We start from the raw sequence: 25,783 nt of genomic DNA on the forward strand, positions 1-25,783 counted from the left end.
GGCTCAAGTGGTAGAGCGCTAGCCTTGAGCTGAAGAGCTGAGGGACAGCGCCCAAGCCCAGAGTTCAGGCTCCACGACCGGACTCCCCTCCCCCCAAAAAAAGAATCTCATGGACTTTCCTCACAGTCTGGCTTCAAACTGTGCTTCTCAGATCTCAGCTTCCTGAGTAGCTAGGATTACAGGTGTGAGCCACCAGCACTTGGGTGAGAGCTGAATATTTGACACTAAAAATAGTGATTGAATAAGCTGTTCATTAGCCATTCACCCTTTATATGGTCAAAATAAGGTTGTTTCTGAGGGACAGCATGGTTGTATCTCAAGTTTAGGGATAAGCCCACATTCCAAATATCTGAGTTATAATTCCTTTTTTAAATGCACTAATACGGGGCTGGGAAGGTGGCTCGGTGGTACAGTGTTTGCCTTGCATGTGTGAGGCCCTGGATTCGATTCCTCAGCACCACAAAAGCAGAAAAAGCAGGAAGTGGCACTGTGGCTCAAGTGGTATAGCGCTAGCCTTGAGCTGAAGAGCTGAGGGTCAGCACCCAGGCCTACAGTTCAGGCCCCACAACCGACCAAAAAACAAAACAAAAAAAATCATTAATGTTTTCAGCCTATCTTACGGCTGAAAGTAAAAATAATGGGATTTTTTTTTTACTTAAAGTTTCTTTGGGGCCATGTACACATGTATAGTGGCTTACACCTGTAACTGCTGCTTAGGTCAGCCCAGGGAAAAAAGTTACCAGGACTCTATCTCATTCCAAAAGGCAGGAATAGTGGTATACATCTGTGACTCCAGCTACACAGGAAGATCACAATCTGAGACCTGCCTCGACAAAAATAGGAGACTTACACCTACACTCCTAGGCACTTAGGAAGCTAAGAAAGGGAGGCTCATGGTTTGAGGCCAGCCCAGGGTGCCCCCTCCCCCCCAAAAAAGAAAGTTCATAAGACTCCTCATTTCATAGTTGGTAATGCTGGTGCATGCCTATTATCATTAAAGCACATAGGAGACTGAGATGCGAAGGACAGAAGTTCAAAGCCAGCCTAGGCAGAAGAGTCTTTTTAAAGATTCCATTTAAACAAAAAGAAGCTGGGGACAATGGCACACACCTGCCATGTCAGCTAGGACAAGAGGCCTAAAGCAGGTTAATTGTCATCCTGGTGGTAACCTAGGCAGAAAACAAGACTATCTGAAAAATAACCAGTGGAGAAAAAAAGGACTGCAAGTATGATTAATCAGCAGAGCACTAGCAAGTGTAAAGCCTTCTGTTCAATCTCTAGTGTTGCTAATAAAAACACTCAAACCCTATCTCAAAAATAATTAAAGCAAAGGCTGGGAAAGTGGCTCAGTAGTAGAATGCTTGCCTTGCATCCATGAGGCCCTGGGTTTGATTCCTCAGCACCACATAAGCAGAAAAGCCGGAAGTGGCACTGTGGCTCAAGTGGTAGAGCATTAACCTTGAGCTGAAGAGCTGAGGGACAATGCTCAGGCCCAATGACCAACTAATAATAATAAATAATAATTATAATAATAATAATATAAAAAGCAAAAAGAAGCTGAGAGCATAGCTCAAAGTGTTAGAGCATCCAGTGTAGGGCTTTGAGTTCAAACCCCAGTACCACCAAATACAATGCTTTTTAATGGACAGTAATACCTAATTTAGGAATAAGTAATTCTAATAAGTCAATGGCTTTTCCCTGTGCCACACACACACATAATTTGCAGTTTTAAACACTTCGATTTAATTTGCTTCTCACCATACTATGGATGTTTCATCATATGAATTAATTTCCTCGACATCAGAACTGGATGACCCTTCCAGGTATGGCTGCACCATGATCTACAAAGGCATGTTTTTTTCCTATTATGCATCTAACTGTGTTCTGAGTGATGCCAGGATTCAATCAACACTTGCTAAACTATATCCCGTGTTCACTGCTGCTTGATATTGGGAAATAGTATTCCTCTCCATTTTCTACCTAATTAGCACAAAATATTTCTTTGGAAATATTGTGTACTTACTTCTAAGTACTCAGACCCATCAGTTCAGTATTTTCCCTTAAATTGTTCCTTACTATTTTTGTGTTTGAGTCCTGAGGCTTGAACTCAGGGCCTGGGCTCTGTCCCTGAGCCTCTCTGTGCTCAAAGCTAGCCATAGCACCATTTTCAGCTTTTTCTGGGTAGTTTATTGGAGATAAGAATCTCACAAACTTTCCTCCCCGGGCGAAGAACCATGATCCTCTAATCTCAGCCTCCCGAGTAGCTTGGATTATAGGTGTGAGCCACTGGTTCCCAGCTGTTCCTTACATTTTTAATTATTTTCCTCAACATCTTTTCTTCTACCCTTTCAATATATTCTCTAAAACTATAAACCTTGTTTACAGACCAGTTTGCCACAGGATATTTCCAGATGAACATTTCTTCCTTTTAATCTTATTAAAGATCTATGAAACATTCTTCATTTACAAAGCGATCCAAGGAAAAATTATACAATCAATTTGCATCTTAAGAGAAAAAGAAAGCAAAATGGCATTTTGTTTGTCTTTTGTCCTGGTACTGGGCTCAAACTTAGGGTGTCAAGCTCTCTGTTGGCTTTTTGCTCAATTGGTGGCATTCTATACATGAGCCATATCTCAAGATTAGCTTTTTGCTGGCTAAATGGAGATTAGAATCTAGAGGTTTTTGTCTGCCCATGTTGGCCTCAAACCTTGATACTGAAATCTCAGCCTCTTGAGTAGCTAGAATTACAGGTGTGAACCACTAGTATAGCACATGGCAATAAAACTGTTTTGCTACATAGAGGATTCACTATTCCTTTGGATGTAGGGGTTTTTTTTTGTTTTGTTTTGTTCTTCAGAATTTGGGTTCTTGGTTTTGTTCTTCAGAATCTGGGTTCTAAAAAGATCACATTCCATTAAAAGGTTCATTTATCTGCTCAAGAATACTTTTATTAGAAATTATTTCTGAAAGCTTCTTGACTACAGTTTGGTGTTATTTTTATTTGGTATTACCATATTTGTTGTTCTTCACTAATTTTTCAGCTGTGTTTATAAATATTAACCCTTATTTCATGTAAAAAGAAGGATGGGAATAAATTAACATCTTTCACTAGAAATGAAAATCCTCATACCAGACAGATATCTAATTAAGATCAGTTAGCTCAGTACTGATCTATCAGCTATAGATAATTGATAAATTAGTTAGCATAGTAACTGGCACCTCTCTTGTACAAAGTTTAAGCTTTTAGAAGAACTCACATGAATTTAGGTCTGCTCCCATTTAATAATAGATTGGGGTGGAGAGACACTTAATACTATTAAAAATCTTTTCACATGTTAAAATTCCACCTTCAAAATTAATTGCTGACAAAAACTGATGATTTGGGGTCATGGAAATTGCTCTCATCTAAGTGCTCTTAACAAAAGATGCTTTTACAATGCATTACAAAATGTGTAAGGTGAGCTGTCCAGACTGCTTGATATACTTCAGATATTTCTCTTAAAGTAGGAAAAAAACTTACAATGTTGTAGTTCTTTGGTTTTATTTTGAGATTTTAAAAAAGTATAGGTGTAAATGTTTTTAAATAGGCTTCTTGATGATATAGGTCTTTTTTTTTCTTTAGGCTGGGCTTGGGGTCTTGAACTTAGGGCCTAAGTGCTGTCCCTGAGTTTTTGTTTTTTTTTTTTTCCCCTCAAGGATAGAGCCCTCTATCACTTGAACCATAGCTCTATCTCTGGCTTGATTAGAGTAAGAGTCTATGGCTTTTCCTGCCCATGCAGGCTTTGAATCATAATCCTCAGATATCAACCTCGTAAGCCACCAGAGCCTGGCTTGATGATATCCTTTAAGATAATTAATCAAATGGCTTATTTCATGTCTCTTGATCATAAATATTCATCAATGCCACTGTCTACCTTGATTAAGTGGTTGAAATTTCCAGAGTGCAATAACCTTTTCCCAATCCCTGAGAATCATGATCACCACAGAAATACTTTATCCTCTCCTCAAAAATTTCTGGAAAGTAGTGGTGTTCGTTCATTGGCAACAGGGCACGGGGCAGTGTCATAGAGGGTTAATCCATGTAAATTGGCTTCCACTCGTAAGGAAATTTTCTGGAATAGAAAAGAAAATTATATAGGGAAGTTTACTCCTTCAAGAGAGATGATCTGGGTGAAGTTACTCTTTAGAATATCCTATGTGATTAGAAATAAACATTCATCTAACAGCTAGCAAGAGAGCTACTGCATCACCAAAGGTATCATCCTCAGGACCAAATGTAAAGAAAAACAACGTTCTCTATTTAGAAAGTTCTCCATTTTTCTTTGTGTTTTTTTTTAAATGAAAAGTTAGTAAAACTAAATGTTTAAGGTAGCCTATGTAAATGTACACAGATTACAAAAATTCAATGAAGGAATTTCTTCACCTGTGTGTGTGCACACGCACGTGTGCATGTATGTGCATGTGCACCAGTCTTGGGACTGTAACTCAAGACCTGGGCACTGTCCCTAAGCATTTTTGCTCAAGACCAGCACTCTACCACTTGAGCCACAGCTCCAATTCTGGATTTTTGTGGTGATTAACTGGAGATGAGAGTCTCATAGACTTTCCTGCCTGGGCTGGTTTTGATCTGTGATCCTCAGATCTCAACCTTCTGAGGTAGCTATGATTACAGGCATAAGCCACCAGCACCCAGCTATGAAATGTTTTCACAACTGAGTATATGGAAATATAGCAATCTACTACTTCCTCCAACTCAGGAACCATTTCAACGGAGAAGTTATTCTTGCATCTATCAATGTTTATGGTTTATGATTGTGATGTCAAATTTTAAAGTTAATTGTGAAAAAAATTAGACATAATGGAATATTCTGTTATTCCACTTGAAACAAGTTAGACTGTATATACTGAATACTGTTTTCTTACCTGAAAATCACGAACATATGTCAGAAAAAAGCCCAAGAAGGAAAATGACATAGACCATTCTGCTGCTGTAGTAACCAAGTGAAGTACATAACCCTTGAGTGACAGAAAAAAAGCATAGTTTTATAAAATTTTATTGAAATAATTCATAATACTCTTTAAATTAAAAAATTCAAATTCTCACCAGGTATTGGTGGTTCATGCCTAGCTACTCAGGAGGCTGAGATCTGAGCATCATGGTTCAAAGCCAGCCCAGGCAGGAAAGTCTGTGAGACTTTTATCTCCACAAAACTACCAAAAAGTAGTGCTGTGGCTCAAGTGTAGAGCACTAGCCTTTAGCAAAAGAAACTCAGAGACATCATCCAGGCTCTGAATTCAAGCCCTAGAACTGATACACACACACACACACACACACACACACACGCACGCACGCGCACACGCACACGCACACGCATGCACGCACAAAATTTTAAAACACCAATCCACCTTCTGATCTATTGGAAATACCTTGAGAACTAAAGAGCAGACATTAAATATTTTACTTTTACTTAGAACAAATGAAACTTACACCTAAATAACTAAGGCATAACAGAATCATGGAACTAAGATTAGGAATGTTCTCCATAAACTTTTAATAAGGTCTATTCGTAGAATTTTAAATATGTACTTTATAATTCGGAGAATCTAGTAAGTTATTTCATTCAGTTTTAAAAGCTAATTCTAGGGCAAATTCTAAAAATAAATGGTTTAAAATAAAACTAAATAAATATCAGCTTGGGAATAAAATATCAGTTTGTGAAAACAGATAAACGTGCTTTATCACTTAGTATATATATATATATATATATATATATATATATATACACACACACACACACACACACATATATACTAGACAATAAGAATTTGGAGGAGATATCTTTTTAATTATGAAAACAAGTGTTTAGAAGGAAAGACAGGGAAGGGAAGGAGGGAAAAGAAAGGAAGGAAGGGAAGGTTAAAAAAAGAAATGAGAGAAAGAATGAAAAAAAGAAGAGAAAGAGAGAGGAAGAAAGGAGAGAGAGAAAGAAAAGAAAGAGAAAAACCTCAGTTGGGCATATTGTATACTATATCCATATTCTGGAGAGCCAACATCCTGGGAAACTGTTCCATTCATTTCCTGAAAATATCTACATTTCTCAGGTGTCAGGAAAATACGAATAAATTCTACATAAACTCTATCTAAAAAATATTCCCAGTACATAGTTATTCTACTAAAAAGGACTCACTGTTGGTAGCAAAATGAAAACGTATCAAAATAAACCAAAATAATCATCTTCAAAGCTAAGCTTTATACTCTCCAAGTTCTTACTTTGTCCTCTGAATTCCAGTGGAGTTTCTGATCTATATCAATGCCAAAATCACCCCTGTACAAAATGACTGAGCTAGTCAACACTATAGAAAAATGTCAAGGAAGAATCTCAGAGATTTGTTAAGTTTTAAACCCATAGAACCAAAACAAAAAAATCACTTTGAAAGTCTAATAGAGTAACTCAGACATGTATAACCATCCATTTTCTTAAAGAATTAATATCACATGACAGTAGTGAAACTACAACTACCCAATATATCACCAAAAAATAGTTCTTACAGCTAATCCCTCACTACTTTGGTTGGAAAATGAACAATTCTATCATAACAGACTCTGGCTAGCTAACTTTGTAGGGAGGACATTAACTCAGCTTTCATTTCTTTGAATCTGATATGATTAGGCTAAATACTGGCTTTGTTCCTGATTCCCTTACTACATTTCAATCTGCATTTCAGGTTTCAAATCCTTCGGGTTATGATTACTAACCCCTCAAAAGCTGCTGCCCACTAGGGTGCTCACTGAAATTCTATGATTCAATTCCCCTCCAACTGTAGTCACACTTTTCAGTGAAGGATACTGCTCAATGCACTCACTCCACACCAGATCACCAGCAGTAGTCGGATCCAAAAGATTTGTTTACTGTGAATTTTGGGCTGCATTTTGTAGGAAAGGATGGTCTGAACAAACATATACAACGAGCCCATGCTGAATGCAACCACAGCTCCAGTTTTATGCACAACAAAAATGGTTGTTTTCTGAGAAGCAGAAAAAAGGAATACGTCACAACTTCGTGCAAATACATTTAAATGCAAGAGACACCCCCCCACCCAAGGCATTCATTGAGCCAAGGAGCTCAGAAAATTCTAAATTATTTCCTTCAGTCATTTTCGCTCACAGTATTCAACATAAATCTGTAGGTTACAGCAAACCTTAATGATTTCATATTCTACCACTGAAAATGAACAAAATTTTGCTCACTTAAACATATGGCTTGGGTCTGGGAAGGTGGCTCAGTGGTAGAGCACTTGCCTTGCACGCATGAGGCCCTGGGTTCGATTCCTCAGCACCACATAAGCAAAAAAGAAAAAAGCCAGAAGTGGCACTGTGGCTCAAGTGGTAGAGTGCTAGCCTTGAGCTGAAGAGCTGAGGGACAGCGCCCAGGCCCAGAGTTCAGGCCCCACGACCGGACCCAAAAAAAAAAAAAAAAAAAAAAAAAAAATATATATATATATATATATGTATGTATATATGTATATGTATATACATATACATATATATATACATATACACACACACACACACACACACACACACACACACACACACACACACACACACACACACACACGTGGTTTGGTCTATAGCCAGCACTATACTTAATGGTGAAAAACTAAGCCATTGCCTCTTAACTCAGGAATGAGACAAGGATGTCCATTCTCTCCACGTCTCTTCAATTTAGTATTAGAATGCCTAGATACAGCAATAAGACAAGATGCAAACATAAAAGGCATCCAAATAGGGAAAGATGAAGTAAAACTCTCCCTCTTTGCAGATGACATGATTTTGTATCTAAAGAATCCCACGGACACCACTCGCAAAATTACTCAAGCTGATTAAAAACTTTGGCAAAATAACAGGGTATAAAATTAACCCTCAAAAACCAAAGGCTTTTCTGTATGCCAACAATGAGAAAAGTGTGGCTTAAATCAGGAAAGCAACTCCATTTGTAATAGCCCCACAAAAAATAAAATACCTAGGAATTAACCAAAGAAGTGAAGGACCTCTATAATGAAAACTTTAAAAACCTGAAAATGGAAATCAAAACAGAACTTAAAAAGTGGCAAAAACTCCCATGCTCCTGGATTGGAAGGATCAACATCATGAAAATGGCAATACTTCCCAAGGCTATCTACAAATTCAATGCGATATCTATCAATATTCCAGCCTCATTCTTCAAGGAAATAGAAGAAGCAATCTGAAAATTTATATGGAACAATAAAAGACCCCGAATAGCAAAAACGATCCTTAACAGAAAGAACAGTGTTGGAGGAATATCAATACCAAATTTCAAACTCTACTACAAAGCCATAGTAATCAAAATAGCTTGGTACTGGCACAAGAACAGACCTCAGGACCAATGGAATAGAATTAAAAACCCAGAAATGAACCCACAGACATATAGTCATCTAATCTTCGATAAGGGAGCTAAAAAAAAAATAGAATGGAAGAAAGCCTCTTCAGTAAATGGTGCTGGCAAAATTGGTTAATCACTTGTAGAAACTAAAGTTAGATCCTTCTAAATCACCCTGCACAAGCATCAACTCCAAATGGACCAAAGACCTCGAAGTAAAAGCAGACACTCTGAAAACATTACAGGATGGAATAGGAGAAACCCTCCTTGGCACAGGCCGAAATTTTCTTAATAGAGACCCAGAAACACAACAAATCAAAGGAAGGTTGGACAAATGGGATTGCATGAAGTTGCAGAGCTTCTGCATGGCAAAGGACATAGCTAGCAAGATCAATAGAAAGCCCATAGATTGGGAAAATATCTTCACTAGCCATACAATGGACAAGGGTCTCATATATAAAATATACTTAGAAATCAAAAAATTAAATCCCCCAACAACAAATCCTCAAAGAAACAACTGCCCAATAAATAAGTGGGCTAAAGACTTAAAGAGAAACTTCTCTGAAGAGGAAAGAAGGATGGCCAATAGACACAGGAAGAAATGCTCTCTAGCCATAAAAGAAATACAAATCAAAACAACATTGAGATTCCACCTCACCCCAGTTAGAATGGCTATAATCAAGAACTCTAATAACAACTGATGCTGGAGGGGATGTGGACAGAAGGGAACCTTATTTTATTGTTGGTGGGAGTGTAAACTTGTTCAACCACTTTGGAAAGTACTATGGAGGTTCCTCAAAATACTCCATGTAGAGCAGCTCCCCTATGACCCAGCAATCCCACTTTTGGGCATTTACCCAAATGATCATAAACAAGACCACACTAAAGCTACCAGCACAATTATGTTTATTGCAGCATTATTTACCATAGCTAAGATATGGAACCAACCCAGATGCCCCTCAGTAGATTAATGGAATTCATCTACAATGGAATTCTCTGCCTCCATCAGAAAGAATGACATTGCCCCATATGTTAGGAAATAGAAAGACTTGGAAAAAATTATATTAAATGAAGTAAGCCATGTCCCAAGAAACATAGGTCCTATAGTTTCCCTTATTTGCAATAACTAGTATATATCTGAGACAAACAGAAACTGTCAGACAAGTTGATGTTAGGCAAAATGAACCCCAAGAAAGGATCCAAATGTTTTTTTTTCTTTCTTGCGATTGTTTCCAACATATTTATAAGATGATTTCTTTATTGCTTTGTATGTACCTCCCCCATGGTATAATCCCTGCTTTCACTGTATTTGATGTTTGTGTAATTTGTAGAGGGGAAGGGAAAAAACAAACTGTTTAAACAGGATTAGACGTGGACCCATTACAACAATGAGATGTGCAAGATGTTATGTCGAAAAACGAACTTTACAACTTTGGCGGGAGGGGGCAATGGGGGTAGGGGAGGCTTGGGGGGATGGCGGGGTGGAGAGGAGAAGGGATGAGAAGGGGAAACAAAGGAGGAGGCAACAATGCTTGATAAGAAATGTACTCACTATCTTGCCCATGTAATTGTAACCCATCTGTATGGTATTTTCACAATAAAAAAAAAATATGGTTTGGATGGTGACTAGTAGGTGTCAAGCATTGCTATAAGTCTTCTGATATATGACAGAAACCCAGCCCTCAGAATTTACATTCTAGCTAAAATCATAAACAATAAAAATGAGCTTTAAAAGTAAGGAAAATCTCCAGTATGCAACATGGTGATAAGATAATAGAAAAAGAGTAGTATACGGTAAGCACAGCACTAGAATAGGGAATTTCAATTAAAGTCTAACTTAAATTTCAATGTCATTTAAGGCCTTCTTGTACTGGTTTGGTTTAGATTATACAGAAGAGATTATCTTTTCTTCTTTGTCTTACAGGTGTCTACTTATTTTTACCTTCTACCATTTGATAGATCAGATAGATATAGAGACAGATAGATAACTTCTGCTTAAAAGTGACAAAAGGTTCTCTCCAAAATTCTGTAATGAAAAAGTTTTCATCTGAGCACCAGGGGTTCATACCTATAATCCTAGCTACTTAGAAGGCTGAACCTCAATCCTAAAATCTCAGCCTCCTCAGTAGCTAGAAATTTATTTTATTTTATTTTTTTTGGTCCAGTCGTGGGCCTGAACTCTGGGCCTGGGCGCTGTCCCTCAGCTCTTCAGCTCAAGGCTAGCGCTCTCCCACTTGAGCCACAGTGCCACTTCCGGCTTTTTTTCCCCTGCTTTTGTGGTGCTAAGGAATCAAACCCAGGGCTTTATGCATGCAAGGCAAGCGTTCTACCACTGAGCCACCTTCCCAGCCCCTAGAAATTTATTTTTTTAGAGTTGAAATAGACCTGAACCTCTAATACTAATCTATAATAACAAAAATCAGGTTGGTATTGGCATAAAAATAGACACGAAGAGCAATGGACAGACTAGAACACTTGAAACAAAACTATATACTTACAGTTATCTGACATTTGATAACGAAGCCAAAGACACAGGAAAAAAAGTAGCCTCTTTAATAATTGGTGTTGGGAAAACTGGGTATCCATATGCAGAAAACTAAAAGTAGATCCCTACTTGTTACCATGCACTAATACCATCGCAAAGTGGGTTAAAGACTTCAACATCAGACCAGACTTTGAAATTACTGCAACAAGGAGTAGGAGAAATACTAGAACTTAAAAGTCATAGGCAGAAACTTTTTGAAAAGAGTTCTAGGGTCACAGCTGGTAGAACAAAGACTTGACAAATGGGATTATGTCAAAATAAAATGCTTCTGTATAGCAAAGGATATATAATTACCTAACGAGAAAGCCAGCCAACAGACTAGGGAAACATCTTTATCACCAATACATCTGACAAAGGCCTACTATCCCAAATATACAAAGAGAACAAGAAATTAATCCCTCTCCAAACTAATAAACCAATCACTGAATGGACAAAGGAGCTTAAGAAGAGTCTTTTCAGAAGAAGAGGTAAGGATGACAAAGAAACAGATGAGGAAATGCTCAGTATCTCTGGCCATAAAGGACATGCAAATCAAAACAACTCTGAGATTCTATTTCACCCCAGTTAGATTGGCCAATAGTCATGAATTCAAACAAAAACAAATGATGGCAGGGAAGTGGGGAAAAAAGAATTCTACTGTACTGTTGGTGAAATGTAAACTAGTACACCCACTCTGGACAGCAGCCTGGAAGTTCCTTAAAAACTGAAACACAGCACTGTGCTACAACCCAGTCATACCACTCCTAGGCATCTTCCCAGAACATCACAAACTAAGGTACCATAAGGATATTTGCACATTCATGCTTATTGCTGCAATAGCCAAGTTATGGAAACAGCCCAGATGTTCTACAATACATGAGTGAATCAAAAAAAGAACAAGTGGTACCTATATACAATAGAATTTTACATAGCCATTAGAAAGAATGGAATCATGTCCTTTGCAGGGAAATGGATGGACCTAGAACAGATCATGCTGAGTGAGGTAAGCCAAGCTCAGAGACAGAAATGGCATTGTTTTCTTTCCTGTGCAGAAGCTAGATATAAAATACAATGGAACATGATATTCTCTGGACATTTATATACAGTGATACTGAAGTAAGGTGGCTGAGCCTTTGGTTTTTATTTTTTATTTATTTATTTATTTGGTCATTCATGGGGCCTGAACTCTGGGCCTGGGCACTGTCCCTCAGCTCTTCGGCTCAAGGCTAGTACTCTATCACTTGAGCCACAGCACCACTTCTGGCTTTTTCTGCTTATGTGATACTGAGGAATCAAACCCAGGGCCTCATGCATGCAAGGCAAGCACTCTACCACTGAGCCACCTTCCCAGCCCCTAAATAAGTTCTTGCAGACATCCTTGTGCCAAGGCAGGAGATTGGGGCTGTTCTCCCAGGTCCAAGGCCTAGAGGTGAGACAAGCCATCCTTACTAGCTCAATGGGCTAAGCTAGGAGGCCTCTGCTTTAGAGAAATGCAGATGTCATAGCCTTACGAGAGCTTTACATATAGAGAATGCTCTGATTCTGCACTGATTAGCTCCCAAAATGGCTTCAATCACCAGCCTCGGAGTAGCCTCTAAGGAAGGTTATATATGGAAGGTTAAGGCCTATCTTCCCTGGATGGAAAAGTTCTGCTGGTACCTGAGTACATCCAGTTAAGGTCTGGCGTTGGATCCCTGGAGGTAGGGGTGGGCACTTGGCTGATAGGCTATTGAACCTGTCAGTTCAGTGCGTGGGACTGGGAGTGTTCCTATGTCCCTGCCCTCCTACCCTGACTCTCTTTAGGTATGGAACAGCATAGGCACAAGGATGCCATGCCACGTGTGTCTCCATGATGGTGTTCTGTGTCCGGTCTCCTGGCTCATCTCCCGTCATCATGGTGTCCCAATTCACCTCTCCATTGGAGCTGAATTGGTTTGTTGGATTGTTTTTGTTGGATCTTTCCTCCCTGGCCTGTTTCCCGTGTTATGTGTATTTGGAAGATGCAGGCCTTTGTTATTACAAAGCATGTAGCCTACTAACTGTGTAATAAAGACTCCAATATTCCATCTACCTAAATGTGGCTTATGGATGATTCACCTTATAACAATACCAAAGGATCTCTTAGGGGAGGAACACAAAGGAACACAAAGATGCAATGCTTCTATGCCTTTGATCGTATATTTAAATAAATCCCAGGAATGTATTTAAAAAATTGTCTTGTTTGTTCATTTATCTGTTTGGGGGGAGGCATTAGGGAGGCACAGAAATGGAGGGACAAAGGGTGAACAAATGCAGTAGTGGTACTCACTAGACATTATTTTGAAAGTGAACTCTACAATTTGTGGGCAGGACAGGAGGGAAAAACTGGGAGAGTGAGGGAAGGGGTGACATTGTCTAAAAAGAAATGTACTCATCAAGAACAAACCTGAGGACCAATGGAATAGAACTAAAGACCCAGAAATGAACCCATAGACCTATAGCCACCTAATCTTCGATAAGGGAGCTAAAAAAATAGAATGGAACAAAGACAGTCTCTTCAATAAATGGTGCTGGCAAAATTAGTTAAACACCTGTAGAAGACTAAAGCTAGATCCTTATGCATCACCCTGCACCAGACCGTGAAGTAAAAGCAGACACCCTGAAAACATTACAGGAAGGAATAGGAGAAACTTTAGGGCTCCTTGGCATAGGCAAAAATTTTCTTAATAGAGACCCAGAAGCACAACAAATCAAAGAAAGGTTGGACAAATGGGACTGCATGAAACTCAAAAGTTTCTGCATGGCAAAGGACATAGCAAGATCAATAGAAAGCTTTCGGATTGGGAGAAGATCTTCACTAGCCATACAACGAACAAGGGTCTCATATCTAAAATATACTTAGAACTCAAAAAATTAAATCCCCCAACAATAAATCCTCAAAGAAACAACTGCCCAATAAATAAGTGGGCTAAAGACTTAAAGAAAAAATTCCCTGAAGAGGAAATAAGAATGGCCAACAGACACATAAAGAAATGCTCAACCTCCCTAGCCATAAAAGAAATGCAAATCAAAACAACATTGAGATTCTACCTCACCCCAGTTAGAATGGCTATAATCAAGAACTCTAATAACAAAAGATGCGGGAGGAGATGTGACCAAAAGGGAACCCTACTGCATTGTTGGTGGGAATGTAAACTTGTTCAACCACTTTGGTTGAACAAGCAGTATGGAGGTTCCTCAAAAGACTCCACAGAGAGCTTCCCTATGACCCAACAATCTCACTTCTGGGTATTTACCCAAACGGTCACAAACAAGGCTATATTAAAGCTACCAGCACAACTATGTTTACTGCAGCATTATTTACCATAGCTAAGTTATGGAACCAACCCAGATGCCCCTCCATAGATGAATGGATCAAGAAAATGTGGTATATATACATATATGTACATACATATGTACATACACAATGGAATTCTATGCCTCAATCAGAAAGGATGATCTTGCCCCATTTGTTAGGAAATGGAAAACCTTGGAAAAAATCATATAAAGTGAAGTAAACCAGGCCCAAAACATAAGTCCCATGGTTTCCCTTACTTGCAATAACTAGTACATGTCTAGGACAAGCAGAAAAGGTCAAAAGCTATGTACATATGACTATATAAGATGTTAAGCGAAATGAACCCCAAGATAGGGACATAAGTGGTTTTTTCTTTCTTCCTATTGCTTTTAACGTACTTATAATGTACTATGTGATTGTTCTGTTTCTTTTGTATGTTCTTCCCCCATGGTATAACCCCTGTTTTCACTGTATTTGATTCTGGTGCCCTGCATCTTGTATATATACTTTTCTAATTTGGGGAGGGGAAGGAAAAAAAACATAATGCTTAAATAGGGATACAGGTTGACCCATTGTAACAATGAGATGTACAAGATACTATGTTGAAAATGAACTTTACAATGTGTGGGGGGGAAGGAGGGAGGAGCTAGGGAGGTGGGGAGGCAAGTGATGGATAGTAGGGGGAAAAACAAAGGAGGAGGTAACAACACTCCATAGGAAATGTACTCATTACCTTACTCATGTAACTGTAACCCCTCTGTGTGTATCTTTACAATAAAAAAATGTATTTTTTAAAAAAAGAAATGTACTCATTACCTGACTTATAAAATAACTCCTTGTACAACACTTGTATTATAATAATATAACTTTTTTAAAAGATGAAAAAAATTGAAATGGAAGTATACAAGACTGGAGTCCAGTGCATTTAATTTGGTCATTTTAGAGACTAGGAAAACAGGGAAAGATCTTGAGGCTGCTAACTATCCTTTGATAAGCCTGTGGCAATTAGCTGCCCCTAACTAAGTAAGCTTGTATTTATTTTTCACAAGCTATGTTATAAACTTCTTTAATATCACAAGAAATCCAGAAGTTAACTTACAGAAAGCTGACAGTAAATAGTCCTTACCCATAGAAAGGCAAAATATGTCCTCTTGAATGAAACCGATCTTCACCCTATGAACTCTGGCAAGCTTTCCTAATTTTGCATGGCTTTCTAAATTCAACATTCTCTAACTATAATTGTATAGTCCTTTAAATATTCTTTTGAACTAATTTGTAGTTATTTCTTCCTTAGTAAATTAAGTAAAATCTCAAATGCATATACAAAATTTGTATATGCATTATATTTCCTTTAATTTGTATATGCATTGCATTTCCTTTAATAAAACTAATCTTAATAAGTTTATCCATTGAGCTAGGTGCCAGTTGGTCACACCTCATTCCTCAGATCTTAGCTAGCATTATAGGTATAGGTATAAGCCATTAGTGCTCAGCTTCCTCTTCCTTTCTATTGTAAGCTTTTACTGCTTACTTGAAGTGGTAATGCATTTCTTCTCCTTCTCTCCCTCTTTTCTTTTGCATAAACAGACTAGTTGATTTATACTGGGGAAACTGGGTACCAACTAAGTCTCTTCATGATATACTGTGTCTTGAGTCGAGAGCCATGTTTTTGATAGCTTTATCTGTGGTTTATCTATCTCCTAAATCTTTTTTTTTTTTTTTTGGTCCGGTCGTGGGGCCTGAACTCTGGGCCTGGGCGCTGTCCCTCAGCTCTTCAGCTCAAGGCTAGCGCTCTACCACTTGAGCCACAGCACCACTTCCGGCTTTTTTCTTTTTGCTTATGTGGTGCTGAGGAATCAAACCCAGGGCCTCAGGCATGCAAGGCAAGCGCTCTACCACTGAGCCACCTTCCCAGCCCCTCTCTTAAATCTTTCTTGAGCCTACCTGCTTATTTCCATTTCTCTTTCTACTTCTCTCACACCATCTCCTTTTGAGCCAAGTGAGATTCTATCTCTCTTACTGGACCAATACCCCAGCCTCTTCAGTAGCACCTCTGTATTCACTCTTCCTTTCCTCTAATTAGTTCATGTTACAGACAAACTAATCTTTTGGAAATGTGTATACCTCTCACCCTTTCCCCCTGTACTCTTGCTTAAAGCACTACAACTTGGGTGTGTGTGTGTTTGTGTAAATTTTGAAGCTGGGTTATGGGCCCACTTTAAAAAAGCAGTAAAAGCTTACAACAGGAAGAAGAAGCTGAGAGTCAGTGGCTTACACCTATAATCCTAGCTAAGATCTGAAGAATATGGTTCAAAACAGCCAAGGTAGGAAAAATCTGTGATGTTCTTATCTCCAATTAACCACCAAAAAGTCAGAAGTAGATCTGTGGCTCTAGTGGTAGAGAACTATCCTCGAGGAAAAAGAGCTCAGGGACATAGCCCAAAGTACGTACACACACACACACACACACACACACACACACACACACACACACACACACACACACACACACACACACACACACACACACACACACACACACGAAGGGAGGGAGCCCAAAGTGCACACACACACACACACACACACACACACACACACACACACACACACACACACACACGAAGGGAGGGAGTGACATAGCCCAAAGTGCACACACACACACACACACACACACACACACACACACACACACACACACACGAAGGGAGGGAGTGAGAACTACTTGTAGCCACAGTGCTGGATGATAAACAGGAGCCAGCCAGGAAGACATCAGTGAAAAATGAAGTAAACATTCAATCGGTCCCATTGCATGAAAGAATACAATCAGCTGAGCAAGAGGAAACTGATCCAAAAGGATTCATGAGATGAAGGTAAATTAAAATGAAAACAAAGAAAACATTTGAGAATGTATTCATAGTCTTAGAAAAATGAGATAAATGCAGGTGGGCCTTTCTTATCACTGGTATTTACTGGGCTATATATATATCTCAGATTTATTTTTACTACACAGATGAGATATTGTTAAATGGCTCAACAGATAGGTAATGTAAGCATTATGCCCACCTTTGGTCCTCAGCTCCACCCAAACCTGAGCTTCTCCCTGCCCTGGAGTTCCCACCAAACAACTGGCCCCTCCCTCTCTCCACCTAGACCCACCTGAACTCCCATCTACTTCACTTCCTAACCCCCCCCCACACACCCTGCTGCTACCTAGAGAGTGGAAGCTGCCATGCACTCTCTCTTGGGGGCAAATATGGCTCCTCTAATAAACCTTGTAATAATCTTCCTCCTGTACCTGCCTGCCTCCACATGGTCCCCTGGGCTAGATGTGATGGATCCTTTCAAATAGGATAAAGATTCTCTATACCAGGGGCTGGGAAGGCGGCTCAGTGGTAGAGTGCTTGCCTTGCATGCCTGAAGCCCTGGTTCGATTCTCAGCACCACATAAACAAAAAGAAAAAAAGCCGGAAGTGGTGCTGTGGCTCTAGCACTAGCCTTGAGCTGAAGAGCTCAGGGACAGCACCCAGGCGCAGAGTTCAGGCCCCATGACCAGACCCCCCCCCCAAAAAAAAGATTCTCTATACTGTTAGAATTATCCAATTTTTAAACACTGAGTTACAGTAACTGATTGAGGAAGGTAAGACTCCATGTTGTAGACAGCTAGCTGTCCTCAAAAGTTAGTTCCTCTTCCACAATACAGACTTACTCCTGGAAGCTAATGCCTGGCAGAACTATATTTTCAAGTCACCTTTCACAAATAAAAGTCAGCAAAATCACATGCATCATTCAAGGTAACAAGGCATCTGTTTCTTTGCCCAAACTCTTCTCAAGTTCTTCTGAACTCTCCTCAACCAGGCCTGACTTCTGGAGTTCCATGTTCATCTTTGCACTGAACAGTTCAGCTGTAAAGAACAGCTATAGAGAAGGTCAATTTAGCCAGAACCCCTATCTTAAATAGCATCCTGATACAGTTCCTCAACCTCCTCTGTCACCCTGGTGATGTATAATCACCCTGGTTTGTCTTCTGCAAGAATCTCATTAAGTAGATTTGGCCAGAATCCCTTCTTACTCATGTTTCCTCTTAGTAATTTTCCATCCTCTATTTCCCACTTGACTTCTTGCCTACAAATTCCCTTTTCTTATAGAATTAAGCCTAGTGTCTCTCCTCTACTGCAAAACTCCATAGAACAGTCCCTTTACTGATCAAGTTGGGCCAAAAGAAATTCTGCCTAACCTATTTTTTAATAAGTTTCATTGAAAATTTTTGTTTCAGGTTTTTTTTTTCCTTTTTGCTGTTGTTAGTTTGTTCTGCAGTATGGAGCTGGTGTGATACCTCTGAGCATGGCCTCTATGCACACAGGTTCAAGCTTTTAAAAAGCAGGTATGCCTTTTGCGTCTCATTTATTGTTCCTGTCAACAATTAGGCCATAAGGAATGGCAAATCATAAAGATGGATAGAGACTAGGAGAAAAGACACCAGTCAGCCAAAAACCTATACTGAATGCATATATGTATGAAATAAACTGGACTGGGGACATAGTAATGCCTAGCATGCACAAGGCCTGGGGCTTGAGCTTTAACACTGGGGGGTGGGGAGGAAGGCTATTGAAAAATTTCCATTTGTTATACCAGCTAAGTATTAACCCAATAACCACTTGGACTATATAGTACTTATACAAATTACTACAGGTTGAGTACCCCATCCCAGACATCAGAAATTAAAAGTGCTCCAAAATCTAAAACCATTTGTAAAACTCTGAAATCTGAAACTCTCTGGTCCCAAGCAGTTCAGATAAAAGATATTCATCTGTAGTGCTAACCATTAATTTAAAAAAAAAATAAAAAGATTGGGCATGGTGAGGCATGCCTATAATCCCAGAGAATAGGGGAGGTGATACAAGAGTATCTTAAGTTTAAACTAACCCAGGGATAGGACTAGGGGCTTATCTTAAAAGTGCTTGCCTGGCAAACATAAAAGCCCTGGCCCTTGTTTAGAAAAGAAAAAAAATCTACAAAAAGTAGCCAAAACTAATCAAAAGCATTAAAAATTCTTTGAGACTTATAAAAAATTATATTAAATGAAGCCAGACCCTAAGAAATGTAAGTTGCACAGTTTCCCTCATTTGTAATAATTAGAATGTGCCTATGAATCTACAAGTAAAAAATGGATAGTGAAAAAAATGGATAATGAAAGACAAAAAATTATACTTGCACATGATAAATTAAACTGGACTCTAAACATTCACAGTGAGACCGAAGGAGGATATTCTTAGGAGAGGATCACAAGGACTCAAAAGCTATGTATATATGATCATATAAAATGATGCTTATTGAAATGAACTCCAAGAAATGGAAATAAGAGATTTTTATTGTAATGTTTGTGTTTTTTTTAATCTTGAAATTACCTCCAACTACTGTCCTGTGGATCCCAGAGAAAAAATTATAATGATTTATGTTTTTTTATTATTAAATATGAAATTTTCTAGTTGTCAAAGTAGTTCTAAGAAAGTCCAAAAATACCAAAGGCAGTAAAATGCCATTTTGTTAAAGTAAAAGTAAAAAGAACATTAACAGCAGGTAAACCTTTCAGGTTTTCTTACCAGGTTAATAGCAGGAAATGTTAAACATTAACATTCAGGTTTCCTTTTTAACACAGAAAAATACCTACAGTAGGTTAAAACACAAACCTGGAAATTTGCCACAATAGAAAGTCCTAAACAACTCAGCATTCCAAGTACAAGGCCAGCCTTGTTTAATTTGATGATAAGGTTTTCTTCAGGATTTAGGGCATGAACTTGCTTATAACGAACATAAATAGTAGCAATGTCTGGGAAGAGATAATCAGAAAAACAACACAGTAATAAATAACCAGAAAATCAAAGTTGCCAATGCAGAGTTCACAAATAACACTTCTATCCAGATCCCAGGATTTTTTTCTTTTTGAAGTCATGTGAGAGAACAATACACACACAAAAAAATAGATTTTAAGGTTGCATCATAGAACATCTGTTATGTATCTGAGAAACTCACCTGACCTCTATGGGCCTCATATCTATAAATATTTAGTAAAAAGTTTTCAGAGAAATTTCTCTGAAAATTTCTCACAATAAGAGTTACAGGGCTGGGAAGGTGGCTCAGTGGTAGAGCGCTTGCCTTGCATGCATGAGGCCCTGGGTTTGATTGCTCAGCACCACATAAGCAAAAAAAGAAAAAATCAGGAAGTGGCGCTGAAGCTCAAGTGGTAGAGCGCTAGCATTGAGCTGAAGAGATCAGGGATAGCGCCCAGGCTCAGAATTCAGGCCCCATGACCAGACCAAAAGAAAAAAAAAAGAGTTACATAGCCTGGCACCAGTAGCTCACTCCTATAATCCTAGTTACTCAGGAGACTGAGTTCTGAGGATCAAGATTGGAAGCCAGCCCACACAGGAAAGTGTGTGAAACTGTTATCTCTAATTAACCACCAAAAAGCCAGAAGTGGGAAAGCTCAAGTAGCTCAAGTAGCAGAGAATCAGCCTTAAGAGAAAAAGGTAAAGAACATCATCCAAACTCTGAATTTTATGCCCCAGTACTGGCACACACACACACACACAAAAAGTTACAAAAAACAGAAATTCTTTTTTTCATATGCATAAAAAATAACTAGTTCTAGAATGTAGATGAAAAGTACATAAGCAAAAAGAAGCTTATCTGCCTTACTCTCATATCATTTCAAATTATTACAACTTGGCTCAATCAGATACACAGTCCATTGCACAAAACAATAAAGCCCATTTGCCATACTTATTTTTCAAGAAAATGCAGAATCAAACTTCTAAACTTTCTACTGCAGAAACAGTGCCAACGACATTACACGTATAGAAAATATAATACAGATATATCTGAAGAACTTAAATATAAATAAATTATATATCAGATAGTATACATATAAACTTGATATGTAAATTAGATACAAACTTTCTGTAATTTGTATTGTTTTCCTATTTCCTTTTGATGCAAATAATTAATACCTAAAACAATCACATTGGATAAAAATATTTTAGCTATAAAGCTTTGGTTCACACACAGTACTAATGTAAAACACTATAGAACATTTCTTTGGCACTAGAATATCACTTAGAAAATCAAAACAGGGGGTAGGAATGTGGATTAGTGGTAGAATGCTTGCTAGCATGCATGACGCCCTGGGTTCAATTCCTTAGTTCCACATAAACAGAAAAAGCCAGAATTGGCACTGTGGCTCAAGTGGTAGAGTGCTGGCCTTGAGCAAAATACGCTCAGGGACAGTGCACAAGCCCTGAAGTCAAGCCCCAGGACTGGCAAAAAATACACAAATAAATAAATAAAAATAAAAACATAGTTCCATCTCTGTTCATACATTTCTGAATTATTTATTTCCAAAGGAACTTGGATCTGATCAATTTTATCAATAGTTTGTGTCCCTAATGGTTATTGAAGAAGTCTAGCTAAGGCCTCATGGAATATTTGGTTCTACTTAGAACTTCTACTTGGTAAGTGGTCAAATAACCCTTATAGATATTCTTCTAGATTTACTTTCATAATTTGGCATTTGTACAAATCCTTTTTCCCTTACAAGGAGTATAACTGTGATGAATTATTGAGTGATAGCATTTTTTCAAATATTACTAGAAAGATGCATAATAATGTTTAAAAAATAAAATTCTGCTATTAATTTTGATTAATACTTACATAAACCTGCAGAAATATTTAGCATTGCCCCAAATAAGCATTTTTCTGGAGCTATTGTTCCTGTGTCACTGAAAGATAAAAAAGAAAGTATGCAGATTTCTCACATTAGATAACAGGAATTATTTCAAATCTTTCTCATTTAAAAGCCCATGGGCAAGCCCAGGAGCTGGTGGCTCATACTTGTAATCCTAGCTACCCAGGAGGCTAAGATCCAAAGATCAGGTTCAAAGCCAGCCCAGGCAGGGAAATCCATAAGACTCTTTATCTCCAATTAACCACCAAAAATTCAGAAGTGAAGCTGTGGCTCAAGTGGTAGAAAACTAGCCATGAGCACAAAAGCTCATGGACAGCGCCCAGGACCTGAGTTCAAGTTCCAGGACCAGAAAAAAAAAAATCTCATGAGCTCCACTCCTACAATTAATTTATAAAGAGACAAGGATAATAAGTGCCTAAAAATATTTACCTACCTCACTTTTTCCTATCACTTAAGATTATTACATAATACAAATCAACATAAAAATTTGTAATATTATCCTTGACTATAATCCAACCTACTCAAGAGGCTAAGATGTGAGGACTGCAGTTCAAAGCCAGCCTAGGTAGGAAAGTCCATGAGACACTTATCTGTAATTAACCACCAGAAAACCAGAAGTGTCTTAAAGTGGTAGAGCACTAGCCTTGAGTGAAAATGCTCAAGGACAGCATCCAGGCCCTGAGTTGGAGCCCCACAAACAACAAAAATAAGTAGACAGATATATAGATAGTTGATAGATTTATAAATGTGCAATCTACATTAATATATAGTATGTATTATGTGTATTAGTGTCTATGTATGTATATGTCTTTGTATATTTATGCAAAATTAACTGTTAATACTTAATGTGTTAGAAATATCTAACCAGCATGTCATAAAGAGCACAGCCCCTAAAGCCAAAAAGCCAGGTTTGTATCTTGATTTCAACACCTACTGAATCACTGTATTTTAGAGAAATCACCTAGTCACCCTGGACTCTCATTTCTTCTGCTATAGTTTAGATATTGAATGGCCCCCAGTGTTCCATGTTTTAGAGGTCTGATCCCCAGAGAGGCACCTGGAAGTTGTGGACCGTTAAGAGGTAGGGTTTTGTTAGAGGGCCTTCAGTTATTAGAAGCATGCTCTTGAAGGAAATTATCCCCCTTTCCTTACTCTTTTCTGATTCTAGGTCATGAACAAAAGTTTTACTTCCCTACTGCTTTCATGCTACTGCATGACATGCTGCTTAGTCATAGGCCAAAAGCAACAGTTCAAATTGATCAGGGACTGAAACCTCTCAAACTGTGAGCCAAAATAAACCTTTTTTCCTTAAAAGCTAATTATCTCAGATATTTGTTACAGTAACAGAGAGCTAAGTAACATAACGAGGAGAACAGTCCCTACCTCCTATGAACGCTGTAAGGATTTGGTTATCTACCTAGAACATTGCTTTGAATACATTAAGTAGATCAATAAACCTGTTGATACTATTATCTTTTCCAACCATCATTGGAAAACAACTATTGTTAACAATTTTTTTTTATTTTAAGGGGAAAATAATTTCAATTTTTTGTTCTGAGGAAACATCAAATACTTCTTTGGAAGACAAAGAACTAAAGAATGACAACTAAGCAGTTCATTAACTGTAGCATATTTCTGTCTCCATACTTTTTGTGTGTGTGTGCTAGTACTGGGACTTGAACTCAGGGTCAGGTGCTGTCCATTAGTTTTTTCACTTAAGTCCAATGTTCTACCTCTTAAGCCACAGCTCCACTTGTGTGTTTTGGTGATTATTGGAGTTAAGAGTCTCACTAACTTTTCTGCCCAGGTTGGCTTCAAATCACAATTCTCAGATCTCAGCCTCCTGGGTAGCTAGGATTACAGGCATGAGCCACTGGTCCCTGGCTTGTCTCCACAATACTGTATCACAGAGATGGAATTAACTAAAAACTATAATTTATATTCCCTTTATTGTTGAAATGCCAACATAGAAATCGGAATTTTAAAACACTGACATAAAATGTCAGCCTCAACATAAGCTATGAATGAATCGTACAGATTCTCCTTTTTTGTTGTTGTTGGGTGTGTGACTTGAACTCAGGGCCTGTACACTGTCCCTAAGTCTCTTTGTGCTCAAGGCTAGCACTCTACCACTTGAGCCACAGCTCCACTTCCCATTTTTGAGTGGTTAGTTGGAGATAAGAGTCTCATGGAGACTTTTCTGCCCAAGCTGGCTTTGAACTGTGATCCTCAGATCTCAGCTTCCTGAGTAGTTAGGATTATAGCCACCAGCACCCAGCTTATGAATTTTTATTTTATTTTTTTCCAGTCCTGAGGCTTGAACTCAGGGCCTGGGCATTGTCTCTGAGCCTCTCTGTGCTCAAGGCTAGTACTCTGCCACTTGAACTACAATGCCACTTCTGGCTTTTTCTATCTGTATGTCAAACCCAGGGCCTAATGCATGCTAGGTAAGCACGCTACACTAAGCCACATTCCCAGCCATACAGATTCTCTTACAAATACATTTCACTGACCTGATAAAAGGCAAAAAGGGGTCGACATGGTGGAGAGTTATAGCAGTAATGTAGGAAAATATCAAAGCAGTGGATGTCCAAATTACAAGGGCAGAAGGGAAAAAACAGAGGCCTTGCTGAAACCACCACATTTCAAACAGGTCTTCTGAAAGAGAAAAAAAATAGACACAATAATTTATTAATAACTTTCCTCCATTCTACATTAGCCATCCACTCCTAGAGCCTTGTACTTATCAACCAGACATGCTTCCTTTCTGAAAGCATCCCTCATGCCAACCCAATTCTTGCTTTTTAGTAAATAAACAAAGATTCATTCACACACTAGCCATAGAAAAACCTTTCTGTCTTTCCCACAAATGACCAAGTACCAATACTGTTTATTCGCCTCAATTTCCAATCTACCTCTTTTCTCCATCTTCATTGCCACTAATCTATCTAAAATATCATCATTCTTTCTTTCTTCCTTCTTTTTTTTTTTTTTTTTTTTTTTGGTTGTCGGCTGGGGGCCTGAACTCTGGGCCTGGATGCTATCTCTGAGCTCTTCAGCTCAAGGCTAGTGCTCTACCACTTGAGCCACAGTGCCATTTCTGGCGTTTTCTGCTTATGTGGTACTGAGGAATCAAACCCAGGGCCTCACACATGCAAGGCAAGCACACTACCACTGAGCAACCTTCCCAGCTCCAATTAATCATCATTTTTAACCAGATTATTTTCATAACTTCCTAACTGGTCTTTGCCATAATGTTAAATATATGGTCATCTGCATCATCAGGATAATTGGTCCTTACTAATACTAAAATATAGAAATGCTTAAGGCCCTTAAGGGCTTGGCCTCTTAGGGTTTGAATGGTGATCCAGGACCTACCTAAAAGTGTCAGGAGGGAAAGGGCCTAAATACACATATATCACACATTTCTTTCTGTCTTAAATTCACTCAAATAGCTGTAGCTATTATGTAATAATGAGTCAATCATGCGATTTGAGTGCTGAGTGTGGCTCAGTGGTTGTGCACTTGCCTAGCATGCGTAAGACCCTGGGTTCCATCTCCACCAGCACAAAATCAAACTAAAAATAGTAGTAATAATGTATATTAAAAACCATTACATCTTAATACATTTATTTAAATTTTTTTAAATACAGAAATAGTTTTAACTGAGAACCAATGACTCATGCCTATAATCCTAGCTACTCAAGAGGATCTGAGGATCAAGCCTTGAAACCAATTCACCAATAACAACAACAAAAAACACAAGTATACCTATGGTTCAAGTAGTAGAGTGCCAGCC

General features: G+C 38.5%; 1 protein-coding gene across 6 annotated transcripts in view; it reads right to left on the reverse strand.

The window, feature by feature from the left end:
• Positions 1-2,533: 2,533 nt before the first annotated feature.
• Dram2 (DNA damage regulated autophagy modulator 2) overlaps positions 2,534-25,783 on the reverse strand; it is a 29,433-nt gene continuing 6,183 nt past the window's right edge. For 4 of the 6 annotated variants that reach the window (XM_070006279.1, XM_070006277.1, XM_070006275.1 and 1 more), the window contains 7 exons: positions 24,498-24,642; positions 21,951-22,018; positions 19,931-20,070; positions 6,850-7,027; positions 6,273-6,355; positions 4,925-5,017; positions 2,534-4,113 (listed from right to left, as the gene is read on the reverse strand). In XM_070006279.1, coding sequence (XP_069862380.1) covers positions 4,006-4,113; positions 4,925-5,017; positions 6,273-6,355; positions 6,850-7,027; positions 19,931-20,070; positions 21,951-22,018; positions 24,498-24,628 — 801 coding nt within the window. In that variant the 5' untranslated portion in view covers positions 24,629-24,642 and the 3' untranslated portion in view covers positions 2,534-4,005. The remainder of the gene's footprint in view (positions 4,114-4,924; positions 5,018-6,272; positions 6,356-6,849; positions 7,028-19,930; positions 20,071-21,950; positions 22,019-24,497; positions 24,643-25,783) is intronic. The other 2 variants (XM_070006278.1, XM_070006280.1) reach the window with 2 other exon arrangements.

This window comes from Dipodomys merriami, unplaced genomic scaffold (genome assembly GCF_024711535.1).
Source record: "Dipodomys merriami isolate MVZ:Mamm:240054 unplaced genomic scaffold, mDipMer1.0.p SCAF_7, whole genome shotgun sequence".
NCBI lineage: Eukaryota > Metazoa > Chordata > Mammalia > Rodentia > Heteromyidae > Dipodomys > Dipodomys merriami.